The sequence below is a fragment of the Elephantulus edwardii genome, unplaced genomic scaffold, assembly GCF_000299155.1.
Source record: "Elephantulus edwardii isolate Elephantulus edwardi_28Jun2011 unplaced genomic scaffold, EleEdw1.0 scaffold00028, whole genome shotgun sequence".
NCBI lineage: Eukaryota > Metazoa > Chordata > Mammalia > Macroscelidea > Macroscelididae > Elephantulus > Elephantulus edwardii.
Window position 1 is genome coordinate 1234277 of NW_006399778.1, and position 20931 is coordinate 1255207.

General features: G+C 39.3%; 1 protein-coding gene across 2 annotated transcripts in view; it reads right to left on the reverse strand.

Annotated features, from left to right (window-relative positions):
• PPP1R8 (protein phosphatase 1, regulatory subunit 8) overlaps positions 1-10897 on the reverse strand; it is a 28431-nt gene extending 17534 nt beyond the window's left edge. Inside the window, exons 1-2 of one of the 2 annotated variants that reach the window (XM_006883453.1) lie at positions 10820-10897; positions 8653-8713 (exon numbers count right to left, since the gene is read on the reverse strand). Coding sequence is in view for 1 of the 2 variants with exons in the window: in XM_006883452.1 (XP_006883514.1) it covers positions 8653-8713; positions 10820-10875 (117 nt within the window). In the remaining variant the exon portion in view is untranslated. The remainder of the gene's footprint in view (positions 1-8652; positions 8714-10819) is intronic. The other variant, XM_006883452.1, reaches the window with a different exon arrangement.
• Positions 10898-20931: the final 10034 nt, after the last annotated feature.

The following is a 20931-nucleotide window of genomic DNA, read 5'->3' on the forward strand; positions in this document are numbered from 1 at the left end:
AGAAGATTGGGCAGAAACAAGAGTAAATGCATAGAGGGTGCATGCACACTCCAACGCTCATGTGGGTGGGGAGGGAGGAAGCGCACACTGATACACGTGGGGAGGGCCTCAGGAGAACCTAAATAATGAAGGAGGAAGTCTGTTGTTCCCTTTCTGGAATAGCTTCCCCACTCTCATCGGGATGGGGGTAAGACTGAGAAAAACTGGATGAAATATGTTTATGACATTGAAGTCTTTGGGGGAGAGAATACTTTATATTTTAGGGCATTATGTTTATCGTAAGAGTACGGAATGAGGGTTGCAGAGTGGATTATATTTGGGGGTTTGGGGGATGTGTGGGGGGGATTGCGTACCAATGAGGGAGTTTTTCTTTTGTGTTTGAAGGAGAGGGGTGCAACAATGAATGAATGGAATTTCAAAATATCTGTAGATGTTCACTGAAATGAAAAATAAAGAAATTTTAAAAAAAAAATAGACTCTGAAAACGGCATTAGAATGTTGAGAAAACAAAGGGGGAAGTGGCAAAATAAAAGAAATAAGATTCCAAATGGTAACTCGAGAAGTTTTTTAATGTGCATTTTATGGGAATTTTTTTTTATGGGATTTGATTCTTAGAAGGTCCCATTCATTTATTCTCTCCTGCCTACAGATTTTTCATTATGCTTGGAAGACTGTTCATGCTGTGGGATTAGGGCTTCTAGAGTTCTTCCTAGCTTTTCTTTGATGAATTTTATAGTCTTTGGTTTTACTTCTAGGTCCCTGATCCACCTTGAATTGGTTCTTATGTACAGTGTACAATGGAATATTACACAGCATTGAAAAACAATGAACTCATAAAATATTATACAACAGAGGGGAGTCTGGAGGGCATTATGCTGAGTAAAATTTCTCAGTCACAAAAGGACAGACACAGCATAAGACTACTGTTATTAAATAGGACAGATGGGGGTTTAGGGAAAGAATGGGAAAAGAGTGAATAGATAATGAACACGGCAATAGAAAAGATGGAGAGAAGAACTGTCTGAAAGGAATATACAATTAATATTATATGATAGCAATGTGGAATAAGGGATACATTGCAGGGTGGGCTGGAGGGGAGAAAATGTGAAACAATGAATAAAAAAAATTTAAAAATAAAACCCAAAGAGCAGCTCAAGAAGATAAAGCAAAGTACAATAAAATGTGCAAAGAGCTGGTGTCAGAAAATAAGAAGGGAAGAACATGCATGGCATTTCTCAAGATGAAAGAACTGAAAAAACAAACTCAAGTTGCGAGGTGCAATACTAAAGGATGCTATGGGCAAAAATCTCTAATGATCCAGGATTTATTACAAGATGGAAGTACATAGTTACTGTGCTAAAAAAGAAGTGAGTGACGTGAAACCACGTCAGGAAGTGGCATATGATCAAGAATCAATGGTGATGAAGGAAAATGTTCAAGTTGCACTGAAGGCATTAGCAAAAAATAAGGCCCAAGGAACTGATAGAATATCAACCGACATATTCTAACAGATGCAGCCCTGGGTCTACTCATCAGGCTGTACCAAGAAATTTGAAAGGCAGCTACCTCCAAATTTTTTCCCCTTCTCAAAAAAAGGTGATACAACAGAATTGAAAATTACAGAATAATTTCATTAGTATCACATGCAAGTAAAATCTTGGGAAGATTTTTTAAAAATGGCTACAACAGTTTATCAACAGCCAGAAATTCATGCAGGATTTAGAAGGTGCCATAGCACCAGCTATATCATTGCTGATGTCAGAAAGATCTTGGCTGAAAGCAGAGAATACCAGAAAGAAGGATGTTTATTTCTATTTTATTGATTATGCAGAGGCATCTGACTGTGCAGATCACAACAAATTATGGTTAACATTGAGAATGGTAATTCCAGGAAACTTAACTGTGTTCTCTGAACAAAACATTCACCATTGCATGGTTTAAAATCAAGAAAGATGTGCATCAAGGCTCTATCCTTTCTTTGCATTTGTTCAATCTGTATGCTGAACAAATCATTTGGGAAGTTGGACTTTATGAAGAATGTGACACCAGGTTCAGTGGAAAATTCATCAACAACTTGCATTAGGCAGATGACACAATCTTGCTCACTCAAAGCAAAGAAGACCTGAAGCACTTACTGAAAAAAAAAAAATCAGATTATAGCCTTCCATACAGATTAAATCTTAACATCAAGAAAACAAAAATCCTCACTAAATTTTTTTCCTGTAGAACAGCTGGATGGTTCAAATCTTTTAGCTTGCAGCCAAAAAAATACCCCAACGCCCTTGGTACCAGCAGTTAAGAAATCAATAGACATATCACATTGGGGAAATCCGTTGTTGAGAACCTCTGCAAAGTTCTAAGGAGCAATGATAATGTCAGTTTAAAGACAAAGTCTTTTCAAATACCACCTGAAAGTTGAATAATGAATGAAGATAATAGAAGAATCAATGGCTTTGAGTTGTGGTGTTGGAGGAAAATATTGAATATCTTACGGACTATCAAAAGAATAAACAAATATGTCTTTGAGAAAGTACAACCAGGGTGCTCCTTAGAGGCAAGGATCATGAAACTTCATTTCACATACTTTGGGCATACTGTTAGGAGGGGCTAGTTTTGGAAAAAGACAACATGCTTGAAAAGGTGGAGGGTCAGTGAAAGAGGACTCTCAAGATGGGCTGATACAGTATCTCTAACAATGTGTCCAAGTATAAGAAGAGATGATGAAGAAGGCACAGGACAAAGCAAGGTATAGACCTGCAGGTCATAAGGAGGCTATGAGTCGTAGCTGACTCGATGGCACCTAACAACAATCCTGGATTAGTAAAGTCTCTGCCACAGAATGGCTGAGTCTAAATGAATTACTACTAATACCTCTTTCTTAACAGTCTATAACCTGACAACTCTGAAGAATAACTTTCATCCAGATTATGTCATTTCTCCTTAAAACAGAAAGTTAACAAAAAAAGCAATAGGTTATACTTGAATTAAACTTCTAAAATCTCTGAGAGAAGCAGCAAAAGCTGAGCAAAAAATAATCATCAAATTAGTATGGTACCAGGCTAGCAATCAAGAGACTTGTATTTCATTTCTGCTAAATCACTCAAACCAGAGTTCTCTGTTTCCATATGCCCCGTATAAAACCAGAAATATAGCACATGCAAACAGATTCATGGATGACGACTTAGGTATACATTGTGCAATGAGTTTTCATTAATAATCACCCTATAAAGTCAGTAGGTATTTAATAAAATTGAAGCACAATGAAATTAAGTAGCACATTCATAATCACACAATTTTTGACCTGGATTAGAAATTCAAGTCTATCTGACATCAGAATCTAAAAGCACTACATTATGTATTTTCTTCATCCTACGTACATCAAAAGATGTACCATATGGCAGAGAATATTTTAAGGAGTGAGCAAGCACTGTGGGTCACACTCTTAATTTTCCTTTAAATAATCACTTACCCAGTTTCTTTTGAGTTTAGCCTTAAGGCTTAATTAATTAGTTCAAGCTAGCCTGGATATGTGGGTCACCTTTGGGAAACCCTCTTCTAACAGGGCCCATATGCACTAGAAGAGCTGGTCTCAGGGCCACACTGCTGTGGAGTACCAGAATTTAACAGTGGCCTGACACCTCAATCAGTTTCTTCCATGGCTGCCTTAACCCAAATTTTAAGTCTTAGGTTAAAAATGACACTTTTGGAATTAAGATTCTTGAAATGAAACATTTTGCTCTCTGTAAATGATACAGACTAAATCCTACTGTATTTTTCATTCATATTATTAGGCACACTGATTATGTCCTTCAAAATTTAAATTTGCTATTTACAGTGACCTTGTTTGTATCTCAAGGAAGGTAATATGTAAGATCTCCGATCTTTGGGATCTAGTATAGTCATATTGACTAAATTTCCATGATTATAGGTGCCAAAGGTATCACAGATTTAGGTGTTTTGAAGGGAAGAAAAGAGCTCTTAAATTAAATACACACACTCACTACTAAACTCTCAAACACACACACACCCACCCCTGTGCAAAAAACTTAAAAACTCATTGGCATTGAGTCACTGCAACAGACTCAGAGCTGATCCTCCAGTAGATTTTAAGAGGCTATACAGGAAGAGACTGCACATCTTTCTCCTGAGGAGCAGATGGTGGATTTGAACCACTTGCTTTTGTGTTAGCAGTCCAATTCCTAACCCACCAGAGCATGCAAAGGGGATATAGTATATCTAGAATCAAAGAAATGTGCTAATTTTTGACAATGTATTTATTTGTCCACATGAATAAATTAACACAATGGTACAAAAATGAACACAATCTTCTCATGACTACACAAGCTTTCATTTTTTTGTCTAGCTATGGCTAGTACCACTATCCAGTTGTGCCTCTGAGTTATAACTCAGAGTGTGTCTTTACACACTGGGCTAAAAAGACTCATGGCTTTTGTTTTAATATTGCACTTCTTAAACCCAGCTATCACAACACATCACAAGCCTTTGACAAAAGGCTAGGACGTAGATAGCTCGGTTAGTATCAAGTGCTGCCTAAACCCCTAAACATAAGCTCATCTTAGTTCTGTTCCTCTCAAGAATAGTAGAACGATGTCTAACAATTTTAACAACTGGATGGCAACCCAGAACATCTAAGAGCACTTGTCTTATTTACCTAGCACTACAGACTGAAGCTTAATATCAAGAAGACAAAAATTCTCATCACTGGGTCAATTGGCAGCACCATGCTAGATGGAGAAGAGACTGAGATTGTTAACAAGTACAGCTTGCTAGGCTCCACAATCAACACTCTTAACACCAGCAGTCAGGAAATGAAAAGATTAATTGCACTGGGAAAATCTGCTGTCAGGGACCTCTCCAGAGTGCTGGAAAGCAAGGATATCAATCTAGAGACTAAGGTACGCCTAATCCAAGCCATGGTCTTTGCAAGTACTTGTTATGCTTCAGAGTGCTGGACAATGACTAAGGATGACAGAATAATTGATACCTTTGAATTGTGGTGCTGGAGGAATCTTGAACATACCATGGACTGCCAAGAAAACAAATAGGTCTGCCTTGGAAAAGATGAAACCTAGTTTCTCCTTGGAGGCTAGGATTTTGAAGCTTCACCTCACATACTTTAGGCATGTGGCCAAGAGAGACTAGTCCTTGGAGAAAGACATCATGCTTAGAAGGGTGGAAGGACAGCACAGGAGAGAAAGATCCTGGATGAGATGGACTGATACAATGACTGGGGGGGGGAGGGACAATGGGGGTTGGTGTGTCAGAATTAGTGAGACTGGCTCAGGACAAGGCAGGGTTCAGAACTGCTGTATATAGAGTCGCTATGGGTCACCGATGACTAAACAGCATATAACAACAACAACAACTATAAAAGAAATACCACAAGTGGGAGACTTTAGAAACAAATTTATTTTCTCATAGGTAAGAGATTAGAAATTTGAATTCAAGCTACTTATTCTAGAGGAAGGTTTTCTCTGGCTCTGGATGAAGGCCCTTTTAGATATTTAACTCAAGAAACATTCTACATTAATTGATTCACTGTCTCTCATAACTGAACCTCCAGAGCAGTTTTCAGAGACTGCTTAGCTAGTGGACTCAAACTATCTGCCTTTGGTTTGGCAGCACAACTTCTTACTCAGTAGGCCACCAGAGCTAATTTTCTCATTAACATAACAAAAACCACCCATTCCTAAATTGAATAACCATGGACTTACCCAGTTCTTAGAGTTAGACAAAAAAGAACTGCTGCTCCACAGGGTTTCTGAGGCTGTAAATCTATACTGGACGATACTGATTCACCATAACTTTATACAAAGACACTGCCTCATCATTCTCTTGATAAGCAGCTGTGTGTTTGAACCTCTATCTTTTTGGTTAGTAGCCTGGTTACTGACAGTGTTAACCTAAAGTGCTGAAAGGGTTCCTAACCTACATAATGGTTAAGTGCCATAAGGGTTCTTAACCATGAGCATATTCACTGTCCTGACTCAGAGGGACCCTCTATCTGGTTTCTAAGCTGCAAACATTTATGAGGGGAAATGGCGCTTTCTCCCTTAGTGGATTTGAACTAATGACCTTCCAGTGTAACATATAACCAGCACTTCTACCACAGGGATAGATGTTAGGATTATAACACATATTTTTTGGGGGGATATAATTCAATCCATCAGACACAGAACATAACTAGGTAATGGGAACATTATCAGAGGAGTTTTTGGCAAGTAGAGTTCTTTGAAAAACATAAATTATTTTAAAAATGTAAATTATTTCACAAAGGTATGTGAAGTTACCAATAAAGCTAAGCCTTCTTGTCTGTATAGAACCAAAAGATTCCTACATCTTCAAGTGTTATGCTATTTAGCAAAAAAAAAAAAAAAAATATATATATATATAATTTTGTGTCTGCAGAAAATAGACTCTTAAATTTAACAACTTCCTTGAACAATCTTGATGTTTTTATATAGGCACTCCTGGGGTTAAAAATAGCCAATTTTGCACACCCATGTTTGTTGCTGCACTGTTCACAATAACAAAGAGATGAAAGCAACCCAAGTGCCCACCAACAAATGGATAGAGAAGCTGTGGTATAGTCACACAATGGAATACTATGCTGTGGTATAGTCACACAATGGGATACTATGCTGTGGTATAGTCACACAATGGAATACTACGCAGCACTGAAAAACAAGGAACACATAAAATATCATACAAAAGGAACGACCCTGGAGGACATTATGCTGAGTGAAATATCTCAGTCAAAAAAGGACAAATACTGCATAATGCCACTGTTGTAAAACAGGACATGAGGATTGGGGAGAAACTAGGAAAGAACTTAGGGAAATTATGTGATTAGGTATTATTTGCATGCTAATAGTCCATAATAAGAAATGCACAGCAAAGTGGACTGGGGAGGGTGTGGGGGAGGAAATTATGCAACAATGAAAGAACTTTTAAAAATATTTTTATTATTTTTTTGTGTGTGTACAATCAAATCGGATCTGACTGGTACAGGAGGAGATTGTCCCTCCTTCTCCAGCAGAGCATCTGGTGGATTTGAACTGCACACCTCTGGAATTGCAGTGCAACTTCTTGCCACCAGGTCACTAAGAGCCCCTGAAAAAACCTTTTTAAGAGAAAAGCAAACTGTGGCAGAGAGTAGGGAGGAAAATGAGTAACAAGGAATAAATGGAAATCCAAATTTTCTGTAAACTTTCCCTAAAATAGCAATTAAAAAAATTAGCCAATTTAAGTATAGTATAATCTGTAGTTATTAATCAAATTTCATTAAGCCCATTACATGTACATTAAAAATCTGAGATACACAGAATAATTAGTAGTAGCTAATGGGTGCAATTTTACACATTAAAACATTATTATTATTGCATTATTGTATTAAAGATGTTAGCATATCTAGAAGTGTATCATTAATTTTTTATACATAAAAAGGTTCACTATATACTAAAAACATTTAACTGATATTAGATATGAACCACACTTGTTCTAACATAGTACAAATCTGACTTAAAAGACAAACTTAGGATCAGAATTGTTCATAATCAGGGGACTATCTATAATCAAAACCGAAGAATAAATGACAAGGGAGCTCAAAAAAACTGGCTGAGAGCATGAGAAGTTGATAACAATGGCGGTATTTATTAAACTCATGCCTTAATACTTTGCAAAAACACTTAAGTCCCTCTAGCAGATCCTGAAAGTGACAGTGTATCCTTAAGTTTTATTGACAACTGAAGCCAGCAACTATGGAAGACATTCTTTTTATTGTCTATAACAAAGCAAAAAAACCCCCTACATTCAATAATTGTATCTAGCTAAACAAATAGAAAATTGGTCCAAGATATGAAAATTCATGACTCCATGAGCTTATTCTTTATCTCCTTGCAGATAAATTGTACTACAAGGATTTAAAAAATTTACCCAATCTAATTAACCAAATAATCTAATTAACCTAAAAAAATAGGATGCCTCTAAACTTTTCCTCTACAGTACTTATTTTAATTATAACTATGCAAATTTTGGGGAGTGTTTACTCTTTCTCATTACATTATTTTGCTGAGGCCAAGAACCTGTTTGTTTTGTTCATGGTTACAGTTCCTATGGCTAGCCTAATGTTTGGCATGTAGCAAGTACTCATTAAAAGTTCTGAATGAATGAATATATTTCACCATTATTCACTTTCTTTTATTTGAGCAAATGAATTAGTTCACTACATTACTTTAAAAACTTCAGGCCTGGTTCTCATAAAATTAACTTAGTAGTTAAACTCATTCATCTTCTCCAATTACTGCATGTGATGCATCTGCCACACAATCCACTGTAGTCTCAGAGAGCAGGACTGTGCAAGTTATAATGCTTCCAGTTTTACTGAAGCCCACAAGCCCATGACCTATTAAAACCCTCCATCTGGAAGAGAAGTCACAACAAATAAGTGTGGGAGATAGGAGGTTGAATGTGTTATATCATCATGTGCTTTTAATAGAGAAAAAAAAAATTCAAGATGAACCAAAGTAGCATTGGTGGAAAACAAAGCACAGGAGAGGGGGTGGAAAGTGAGTCACTGGTAGAAATCTTGAGAATAGTGGGGAGAAAAGGGAAGACATGCATTTCCCATACCTCAATTAGTTTGTCTCCTTTCACAACATCCAGATGTAAACCAGGTGGAGGTTTACCTGCCCTGAAAAAAATAAGAATTTAAAAAAAAAAAGGCATTTTTAGGACGAGTTCATAAATGCTATTTACAACCATCTCATTCTACATCACAGCTCTCCCACAGTCTATATTTAGTTCGTGTTCAAGCAGAAATGTCATCTACTTCACTGTTATTACAGATCCTTTCTACATTTGATATTTCTCCAGTGATTCCACTGCTCTAAAATGGATTTTAGTGGATTTGTATTTAGATCTTAACCAAGAAACTTGTATTTTAATACTGGGTAGCTACCCTGAAGGGAGCAGCACTGTGTTAAGCTCTTAACTATAAGGTTGACAGTTGAAACCTACTAGCCAGGAAAGATATGACAATCTGCTTCTCTAGCAACTTGGAAACATTACGAGACAATCTTACTTTTGTCCCATAGTATCACTATGAATCAGAATCTACTTGACAGAAATGGGTTAATAAATTGATGGTTTAGGCTGATCATAACCAGTCTCATCACAGAATCAGCGGAGTATTGACCTGAATTCTTCAGACAAAACCCACTAGCTTCATATTCATAAAACCAGGTTATCAAACAAGAATAAGAGATATCTCTAAAAGAAAAAAATTTTCAAAAAATCAAACAAAGAGATATCTGTTAATGAACAGGCTTTCTACAATGCCACGATCAAGGGAACTTTTCACTATACTCCTACAGCCAGATCACTCAAGAGGCAAATATATATAAAAGCATCAACAAAGTTCAGATGGCAGCCCTGGTGGCCTAGTGGCAAGAAGGGGCACTACATCCCAGAGGTGAGTGGTTCGAATCCACCAGATGTTCTGCTGAAGAAGGAGGGGCAATCTCAGTCAGATCTGATTTGATGTACACAAACAACCAAACCAACAAACCCTTAGTTCAGATGCTGAAGAAATGCTATCTAGAACAGTCGTCTGCTGCCTATAAATTTGCTGTTCTGTTCAGTATCAATGCAGTGAGGAACCAAAATGGACAGACAAGGAGCAAAGTGGATACCATAAAAGTGCCAAGGCACAAATATTCAGCTGCTTCCTTGGGTTTACTTCTGTGAAGTTTAAGAATAAACAACCTTGGCCTGAGTCCTCCTATATTTACATGTGAAAAAATGTAACCTTGCCTAACCTAATTGAAGATGCACCATAATCATCTCACGATGCTGTGCAAACTATGGCAGTGGCCCAAGGGAAAAAACATCACATCCAAAGGGCACTGAGTCAACTCCTACCATGTGCCTTGTCGAGAACTTTCTTTCATCGGGTCGCTGAGTCGCCTACGACTCTACAGCACTTAACAATAACAACCACCACCACCACCACCATGTACTTAGCCCAGGCCTAGGAACTGGAAAGACAAAGATGCCTCGGTGTCTGTCCTTGAGAATCTCAACATTGAGTCAGGGACGTGTCACACAAACTACACCACACCGTGCTAAGAGCTACAGCAGCAAGAGCTCTAATTTGGGTGCGTGTCCTTGCAAAACAGTTTATCCTGAAATTCTACTCCAAATCTAAATTATTCCCAAGAACTTGTGAAGGAATGAATGAAATTCATTCCAAGGTTATTGATGTTCTCTTGTGCCTGGCTTCGGCTGGGCGCTAGGAACACTGGGGTAGGTCAGAGCTGTCCCTGACCTCAGGGAGCTCCCAGTCTGCAGGAGAAAGGCAAGCACCGCACAGGGCTGCAGCTACGAGAGTGATGCGGGGCTCTGAGTGTGAACCGGGGTCAGCAGGCTCGCTCGTGCGCGCTCAGGACAGGCTGCTGAGGGGCAGGTTCGATGCTCTTCAAGAGCAGCAGGCACTCAGTCAGGAGTTGAAGTAAGTCCGGGGTCGAGGCCTTCTGCGCCCCCGCGTCCTGGCTGACCATCTACGAGGCTGCCTGAGGAAGCGAACTAGGACCGCTAACCCTAGGACTCCTCAATTCCTGGGCCTGGACTCTAGGCACTCAGTTCCTCCACACGCCGCCCGGCCGGCGTGGCGAGCAGGGCTCCTTCATCCAATCCCATGGTCTCTTAGCCACTCGGTTCGCCACAAGAAATAGGCTGCCTTTTCAGCCCAGCCCTGTTTAGTACAGAACAACTCAACTCTGCCCGCCCGAGCACTCACCAAGTCGGACAGTCGAACAGCGGGAGATTAGAGCCGGAGTTCGCGGCTGCCGCCATCTTGCGTTTCCCCCTCCCATTTGGCGGGCCTGAAGCACGCCGGGAAATTGAAGACTAGGAAGGGAGAGGCGGCATCCCAGGAGCCTGTGCGCACGCGCACGCGCACAGTAAGACCCGTACGACCAATGTTGGTCGTACGTGGAAGCCGGTTTTAAGTACTATTTTTAACGTCTGAGCGAATGAGTCTGCTCTGCAGATTTCCAAAGGCTAAGGCTTATCCTTGGCCGGCGGGTATCTGAGGAAAAAGGATTGTAAGGAGTGGTGACCTCTCTTTACGTCGTTCTGAAGGCACATTCCTGGACTTCAACATTTTAGCAACTTTGTAGTCTCAAACTGTCCATCATCAACCTTCTATTCCAATCTAAAAGAAGCTAGAGTGCAGAGCTTGGAGACAGGTGTGATCAGAGATTCTAGTTTTCTTCTCTGTGCATTTTAAGGAAAGAAACCCTACTCCTACCTTTCCAATCCAGTTCTGGACCTTGAACTAGAAAACTACTGTAGGGATCTCTAGTATGTTTAGGAAAACTGCACAAGCCTGAGTCAGGAGCAGCCCCAGTGAAAAGGCAGGTGTCTTTGGCTCAAATCTTCACAGATGCTGGCTGAAATTAAAATCATTGCTCCTTTGGGTTTTTTACTTTTGATATTGCACTTTTGTTGCTGTTGTGTACCGTCGAGTCAGAACCGACTCATAGACGACCCTCCGGTGGATTTTCAGAGGCACTGAATTGCACTGGAGATTGCCTTTTTGGCCTGTGAAGCAGGTAGTGGATCAAAAGTGCTTTCCTAGGGGAGCTCTGGTGGCCTAGTGGCAAGGAGCTGCAACTACAATCCCAGAGGCACACGGTTCGAATCCACCAGATGTTCTGCCGGGGAAAAGGAAGGACAATCTCCTCCTGTACCAGTCAGATCTGATTTGACGGTACACTCACACACACACACACAAAAACTTTTTTTTTAAAAAAAAAGTGCATTCCTTTGTGGGTTTGGTTGTTAATCGAAAGATCACACAACGTAACAGAAGTGAGATTAAAACTATTTCCTTCCTCCCTACTGTGCAAAATGCTTCGCATACATTCATTTGAGTGTGTGTGCATCTTCATTGCCACCCTCACTGTTGTACATGTAAGTCAAAGTCAAATATATAAATATCCTTGACTTACTACAAGTGGTTTGCCAAACTACTAACCTGAATGTTGGCAGCTCAAGCTTCAGGCAAAAGTCCTGGAGATCTAAGGTTAACAGTTAAGAAAATCCTTTGGAGCAATTTCTTGTCGGTAACACAAGGAAACATCATGAGTCAGAATCAACTTGACAGCAGCAAACTGTCTCATTTCCTGTGATTCCTTCTAAAATGTATAGAGTTAACTTGTGTGTGAGTATATCTTAAATTTACATAATTTACAAGTTGGGCTATGGGCTTCATTCTTTTTTTTTTTTTCTTCCTTTCAGCATTGTTAGAGTTTGTTAACCAGTGTGTATAAATCCAGTTCTGTGGCACTAATGTCTGCCTCCATTGTCTGCATCTACGGAGTTGGCATCAATTTGATGTCAATGTATTTTGGCTTTATTTCCTTGATGATGGATATTTGGATTGCCTTCAACTCCCTCCTCAGAAAACTGTGCTGTGAGGTGATTCTTCAGGTGTTGCCCTGTGGACCAGTGGGAGTGGTTCTCAGGGACGTATATGCAGGAGCAGCATTCCTAGGTCACAAGGGGTACCTTCTGAAATGACTTCTGAAATAGCTATTACAATTTCTATTTCCTCAAATTTCACCAACATTTTAAAATTGTGGATGACGGTGAAGTAAAATCTTAATGCTTTTAGTTTTACTTTCTCAACATTATGAATAGGTTCTTAATTATAGTCATTCAAGTTTGAAGTAAGGTTTTTTTTATTCCAAGGCCTGGGCTGTGATCAAGTAAAAAAGCAATCTATAGGACCATCCTGGGAGTTTAATTTCTGACTCTTACCACTTCCTAACTCTGTGACCAGGGGCATTAGCCACTGGATCTCTGTTTCTTCATCTATATACAATGAGTATAATTACTATTAAGGATGTTTTTGAGAACTTAAAATAGCTTAAAACTGTGCCTGGAACATAAGTACTTAGGAAATGTTATGTGGAGTTCCTGGGTGATATAAACAGTCAACACACTTGACAACTGACTGAAAGGCTGGAAATCACTCAATGGTGCTTAGGAAGAAAGGCCTGGAAATTCTTTTAAAAAAAATAAAATAAAACCTGTCTTTGAAAACTGGAAGGAACAGGCAGCCTTATAAAGCAAAGCAATTGCACATATGAAGTCACCATGAGTGTGAACTGCCCCCAAGGTGGAAAACAAAAATGAGGACAAAAGGGAGCTGGATGGCCTGCCCTAGACCACTGGCAGCTAAAAGGAGTGCATTTTATATGGCTCATTTAATCTAACCCTATATCACTTGAGATAGGTATTATAATCCCTGGGATACTCAGTGTGTGAGTTGTCCAGCCTTACCCTAGAGTAAGTGATGAGTGATAGGTGGGATTTAAACCTGTCTGATGTCAAAGCCAGGCTCTTTAATCACTAGTGTCTCTCATAACTTAATTGATATATTCTTATTATGTCAAGGGCCTTTTTTGTTTTGTAGAAAACTTGCTGGGATTATCAACTTGGAGGGTTTTTATTCTTTTAAAAGAAGTGTGTATAGCAAAATTATTGGTTACCCAAAAAGAGGCAAGCATAGCAAGTTAAGAACATCTATGATAGAGTTCTTTAGTGTCTCTTTTCTCTGTTTCTGGCCTTTAGCAAAATTATTGGTCACCCAAAAAGAGGCAAGCATAGCAAGTTAAGAACATCTATGATAGAGTTCTTTAGTGTCTCTTTTCTCTATTTCTGGCCTTTTAAATATTAAATCTAAAATCAGTCTATGTAAAAGATTTTGCCCTTGGCAAAGTCTCTAGACCTTAAGATTTAACTGCAGGAGAATGCTAATTTGGATTTTAAAAGCATCAACACTTTGGTTAATTAGGAAAATCATCTTTTCCTCTGATATTCAAAAGCATAAACTCATCCAGCAAAGATGTGTTAGTTTATCAGATGACCTGTTCATAGACTCCCTTACAGCCTTGTAATTAAAGTAAAACTAGGCTAGTGCTCAGGCTGTTCCTTCATAGGGTCGCTATGAGTCATCTACGACTTGACGGCACTAAACAACACAACAACAGGCTAGTAGGGAAAATACAAGCTCTAAACTTAGACTAAATAAACCCCAAACAGGGATATTTCGATGGTTCCATTCTTTTGAGCACAAGGACATGATTTTTAAGAATAAAATAATGCTTTTATCTGTGAAAAGTCTTCCCATATCATTTGCCCATTTTGTAATAGGGTTATCTGTCTTTCTCTTGTGGAGGCCCTGTAGTATTCTGTAAACTTTTGTTATGAGACCTTTGTCTGGGATGGTACTGCCAAATGTTTTTTTCCCAGTCAGTAGGTTTTCTTTTCACCTTGTTGTAAAAAGTTGTTTTGTTTGGTTTTCGTTAATATTTTTTCTAAATTCTGGTTTTAACAAAAGTTTACAGAAAAGTTGGATTTTCATTTATTCATTCTTGCACATTTCCTCCCCTCTCCAGTCCTTGCTCCCTCCTCCAGTTCACTTTTTTTTGTAATATTCATTCACTGTTGCACAATTACCTCCTTCCTTCCTTTTCCCTTCCCCCAGTCCTCTTTGCAATGTACACTGTTTTCCTAGGTATGATACCTAATCATATATTCCTCTTAAACAGTTCTTTCCTTCATCTGTTCCAATTCAGTGTTGTTTATCTATCCACTTTTATCCTATTCTCCTCCCAATCCCCATGTCAGTCCTCCTTTATAACAGTGGTGCTATGCAGTATTTGTCCTTTCATAAGAGACATTTCACCTCCAGGGTCACCCATGTTGTATAATGTTTTACGAATTTATTGTTTTTCAATGCTGTGTAGCAGTCCATTCATGTGCACAGGTATTTAATCTTTAGAAGGTCTCATTCATCAATTTTGTCCTCTCCTAGTTGTGTATTACTGCCTGTATTTGTCAGCCTCTTTAAAACAAAGGCATGGCCTTCGAAGCTTGGTCCTGCTTTGTCTTTTATGATCTTTATGGTTTTAGGGTTTACCCCTAGGTCTCTGATAAATCTTGAGTTAATTTGTGTGTGAGGTGAGAGGTGTGGATTCTTCATTCAGATGGCCAACAGACACACGAAGAAATGTTCAAAATCACTGGCAATGACAGAAATACAAATCAAAACCACAATGAGATACCATCTTACTCAAGTAGCAGTGACAAAGTTTAACAGGATAGCAAGCAATAAATGTTGGAGAGGATGTAGAAAGATAGGAACTCTCATATACTCTTGGTGGGACTGTAAAATGGTACAACATCTTTGGAAGGCAGTTTAGCGTTTCCTCAAAAAGCTGAACATGGTGCTTACTTCAGCAGCACATATACTAAAACTGGAACGATACAGAGAAGATTAGCATGGCCCCTGCACAAGGATGACATGCAAATTTGTGAAGCGTTCCATATTTTTACAAGAATTTTTTTTTAAAGAAGCTGTAAGGAGAGCTCTGGTGGCCTAGTGGTAAGGAGCTGCAACTACAATCCCAGAGGCGCATGGTTCGGATCCACCAGATGCTCTGCCGGGGAAGGAGGGACAGTCTCCTCCTGTACCAGTCAGATCTGATTTGACGGTACACTCACACAAAAATAATAAAATTTTTAAAAAAGTAAAATAAAAAATTATTTTAAAAAAGAAGCTATATGTAGGAATTGCATATGACCTAGATATTCCACTGGTAGGAATATACCCCAAGAAAATTAGAACTAAGACACAAACGGAGATTTGTACACCAGTATTCAAAGCATTATTCATAATCATAAAAGCAACATGGAAACGGCCCAAAGGTCCAACCATTATCAAACAAATTGAGAAACTGTGGTATATTCACACAATGGAATACTACACAACACTCAGGAACAATGATTTTAAAAATTACTATATAATTTGGGATAGACTGGAGACATTATGCTGAGTCAACTAACTCAGTCTCATAAGGACAAATACTGAAAAAGATCATTATTGTAGAAATAGATAACCAGTAAACCATGCATGAGGATCCAAGGGTAGGGAGCAGAGGGGTGAGGATGGACAAGGGGCTAATCATAGGATCACACAATTTGGTGGTGGTGGTGGGTTTTAAAGGAAATTGGAAAGATCCGGCAGGGGTCTGGAAAGACAGGATAATGGTGGACATCGTTCAGTGGTGATTTATTAAACATAATGAATCAGAATCACTGTATGAAACAATGTGAATGAAGGATAGTGTGCAGCATATACAAACCTTTTTAAGCAAACCAATATAAAGTAAAAAATTTTTAAAATAATAAATGCTTTTAAAAATGCATTAGATGTAAGAGAAAAGAAAGGATCTTTTCAGTACAGACTATGTGAGTCTTTGACATTCAATACCCTTTTCTGGTGTAAGGTGGTGTTTAAGCCATTTCCAATAAAGTCTTGTCCACTATGCTTTCAATTCTCAGCTGTGTGCTGTTGATGTTATGTGTTGTCAAGGTGATTGTGACTCATAGTGACTCTATGAACAATAGCCCTAAACTCTGCCCATCTTGAGCCAGTCTGTCTTGAATACACCTACCCCATTATACCAGTTACTGTGAAAATCTCATCCAGGATCTTCCTCTCCTTCACTTTCCCTCCATCCTTCCAAGCATGATGTGCTCCTCCAAAGACTGGTCTCTCCTGACAACATGCCCAAAGTTGGTAAGATGACGCTTAAAAATCCTTGCCTCCAGGGAGCAGCTTGATTTCACCCTCTCTAGGATAGACCTATTTCTTCTCCGAATAAGTCCATGGTATGTTTACACACCAAGCGTGTGGTTTTAATTTCTGGTGGCTTGCTCTGCCAACTCAAAGGCAGGAAAGATGGGCAATCTCCTCGTATGCAGCTTCCAGACTCTGAACACTCAGTTCAGACTGACTGGGTCAGTTCAGACTTAAAGGCAATGAGTTTTTTTTGAGTATTGACTATAGACTCCTCTGTTTTGTTGCTGTTATTATGTACCATTAAGTCATGAACAATGGATCTGAACCTTGCACAAGGTTGTGCCATCCTCATCATCTCGGTGTGGTGCAAGGGAGCAACAGCAGCTGTGCTGCTAACCCAAAGGTCTCAAGATTCCATCAGCTTGAATTCCCCATCAGCTCCTCAGGAGAAAGATGGTCAATCTCCTCCCACTGTGAAATGTGGTAGAAGGTCACTATAGGTCTCAATGGCAGCGAGGTTTTGTTTGACCAACCTAAATGTCAGTCTGGAGACTAAGGTTTGCCTGATCCAGCCCATGGTCTTAAATGGCTTGCTATGCATCAGAGAACTGGGCAATGACTAGGGATGACAAAAGGTGATTTGATGCCTTTAAGCTGTGGCACTGGAGAAGAGTATTGAATATACCATGGAGAAGAAACAAGTTCATCCTATAGAGGGTGAAACCAGGCTGTTCCTTGGAGGCAAGGATTCTGAAGCTTCAACGGACATCGTTGGGACACGCTGCAAGGCGTGTTCTTCTTCCATGGATTCTGGCCAAGGAAATGGTAAAACTCTGTAACACAGAGGAACACCACTAATCAATATCAACTCATGGCAATAGATTTCCTTTTTGTTTTTGTTTTACTTAGTGCTTTCAGGAAGCTGGCTATCCGTCTTAATAGTAAGGAACTGCTCTGCCATTACAAAGGTACAGGTTCAAACCCACCAGCTATTCCATGGGAGAAAGATGGGCAATCTTCTCATAAATGACTCATTGCCTCTAAAAACCTACTGGAGGGTCAGCCATGGATTGGCTCCAATTCAACAGTACATAACAACAACAGTGTTGACTATTATCAGTAACTCTTGACGCCTTTGAATTGTAGTGTTGAAGAACAGTACTGAATATACCATGGTCTGCCAAAAGAACAAGTCTGTCTTGGAGGAAGGATACTCCTTCAAGACAAGGATGGTGAAACTCCCTCACATACTCTAGGCATGTTGTCACAAGGGACTAGTCCTTGGGGGAAAAGGCATCATGCTTTGAAAGGTGAAAGGTGAGAGAAAGTAAAGGTGGCCCTCAACAAGATAGACTGACGTAGTGACTATATCAAGGGGCTCAAGCCTTTGTGAGATTGTGGGAACAGGCTAGGATAGGGTGAGGCTCAGATCTGTTGTTCATAGGCTCATTATGATGAGTCAACTTGATGGCACGTAACAAAAACAACAAATTCTTCTCCCCAAATTCCAAATTCTTACCCTCATCATTCTTTGCTTCTCGGCTACATTGCCTGTTACAGGTGATATTCACAGTGGCCTGGTCTAGTGCTACCTTACTCATACTTACCTAACCCCTTAGAGAGCAAAATGCCCTTTGTTTGGGTGTCAATGATGTCAGCAAACTGGAGAGCAGGGGTCTAGGTCCTTCATCTTTTGACACAGAAATACTGATGAGCTGTTGTGTTACGTGCTGTCAATTCGACTGTGACTTATACATATTATCAGAAAGCTTTAAGGAAAAGAAAAAAACACATCTTGGACATTATCCGTTATCCATCCTTTGAAAACTTACTCCTGTGACTCAACTTTCAGTCAGACAATAGAAAAGTCTAGAAGCTGACCCATAGCACCAGGGAGGCACTCACTCCTTAGAATAACCAACCATAGGTCAAAAGAGCAGCATTTGTCCAAGAATAAAGCTCTGAAGGCAGGAAATGGTGGGATAAGATTAATCAAAAGAATTACAAGGACTAGTGGGAAATTTAGATTGCACTGCAGGCATTATAATTAATGTTATAAATAAAAATGTTATGAATAGTTGAATGAAAAGTCAAATTTGCCTTGCAAACTTTCACTCAAGACAATAGGAGAAAAATCTTTGATTTAATTTATGAGTTGTTGTTTTTGTTTCCGAGTCGAGCACAACTCACAGTGACCCTATGAACAAAAGGCCTGAAGCCCCTCTACAACTATGGACATGTATTAAAGTTCATAGAGTGTCTAGACGCATATTGTTTAGGAAGTGGATGCCACTCTTGCTTCCAAACCTGTCATAGTATGTTATTGCTGTTATGTGCTGTTGAGTCGCCTGTGATGTATAACAATCCTATATACAGCAGTTCTAAACCTTTCCCTGTCCTGAGCCAGTCTCAGTAATCCCAACACGTCAATTCCCATTGCCCCAGTTACTCTATCAATCCATCTCATCTGGGGTCTTCCTCCCCTGCGCTATCAGTCCACCCTTCCAAGCATGATGTCCTTCTCCAAAGACTGATCTCTTCTGGCCATGTGCCCAAAGTATGAGTACTCAAATAAAAAGGCTGAAAAAATTGTGTAATATATGTATTGTGGATATTACAAGCCAAAGGCTCTTTCGCCTATTGGTGACCAGAAGTTTGCAAGGTTCTGATGGAACAAAAGGAGCTTATGAAAGGTTAGGTACCCTCCCTATGGGAAATGGCTTCATGGAAAACGTGACAAGTGGGATGGTCTGTGTCACTGATACTGTAGTGTGGAGGCATTGTACTGTATACACAGTGTACAGGTGCAGTTTTTTTTTTTTGGTTTGTTTTTTTTTACAGGTGCAGTTTTGAAGGTTCAGAACTTGAGATTAAATCTTGGCTCCATTATCAATTGTATAGCTATGGCCAGTTTATTTTCAATGACTCAGTTTCCTGATCTATAAAATGGGACAAGAAAAATATTCCACAATGGATGGTTCGGTGGTGTAGAGAAAAGTATAAAACATTTATTTTTGTAATTTATCCATTTTAGAAGCTCAAATAAACAAATGCTGAATACCTCTTCTAGTCTTTAAATTCCTCTATTTGATTGCCATTCCTGGCCTCAGTTTCTTTGATTCTAGATAAGGGGGCAGTCTAGATAAATGGTTCACAGATTTTTAGAGATGTCATAGACCAGGAAAAAAAATACAGTAGAAACAATTTTTATTCTATCTCAGGAAATTGAAAAATGAAGACTGCCATGTAACATTATCATCTATTCACTTTCCCATCATAAAATTCATTAAGACTAAAGGGCACCTCGTCCAAGCCATGGTATATGCAGTTGCATCCTATGCTTCTGAAAGTCTGGACAATGAAGAAAAATGACAGAAAAATTGATGCCTTTGAATTGAGGCAGAGTACTGAATAACCCGTGGACTTCTAGAACAACAAACAAGTCTATCTTGGAGGAAGTGAATCCCAAGTTCCTTAATGGCAAGGATGGTGAGAGTTCATCTCACGTAGAGTGGGCATGTTGTTGGGAGGCACCCGAGTTGGAAACAGACATGCTGGTAGAGGGGTGGTGAATGAGAGGCTTGCCGTCCACAAGATGGACTGACATAGGACTCTAACAATGGGCTTAAGTACAGCAAAGATTGTGAGGATGATACAGGATAGGGCAAGGTTCTCTTCTGTTGTTTATAGGTGGCTATGTGTTCTAGTTGACTTCATGGACCTAACAATATCATTCTTAAAATATTTTTTAAAAGTTCAAAGAATATTAAGTCAGATCCAAAGAGGGTACTTTTTAAAAAAGCCCACTACATGATTTTTTCATTTCTCTACTTATTGGTAAAAAGTTGGTCTTGAATCAGAGTCCAGCACTTAAATTCTACTGTACTTTAAAAACAGTGCTACATTACTAAATATGTTGTTGATTGCCCTTGAGTCGAGCATGATCGTAAGGGAACCCTGAAGCCCCTCTGCAACTATCGACATGTATCAAAGTTCATAGTTTCCAGAGGCATATGTTGTTTAGGAAGTGGATGCCACTCCTACTTCCAAACATTAAAAAAATGAACATCCTGTAGACCTGAAAGTAGGACCAGAGGTTGGGTAGCAAAAATGTTCTAATGTTTTCCCAGTTAGAGAATTTGAAAAGTATTTTGTAGCTCTGGAAAGCAGTACTAAAATATCCTTTAAAAGTCTGTTATGTGCTGTCAATTCCATACTGACTCATAGTTGACCTTCCAGTGGGTTTTCTGAGA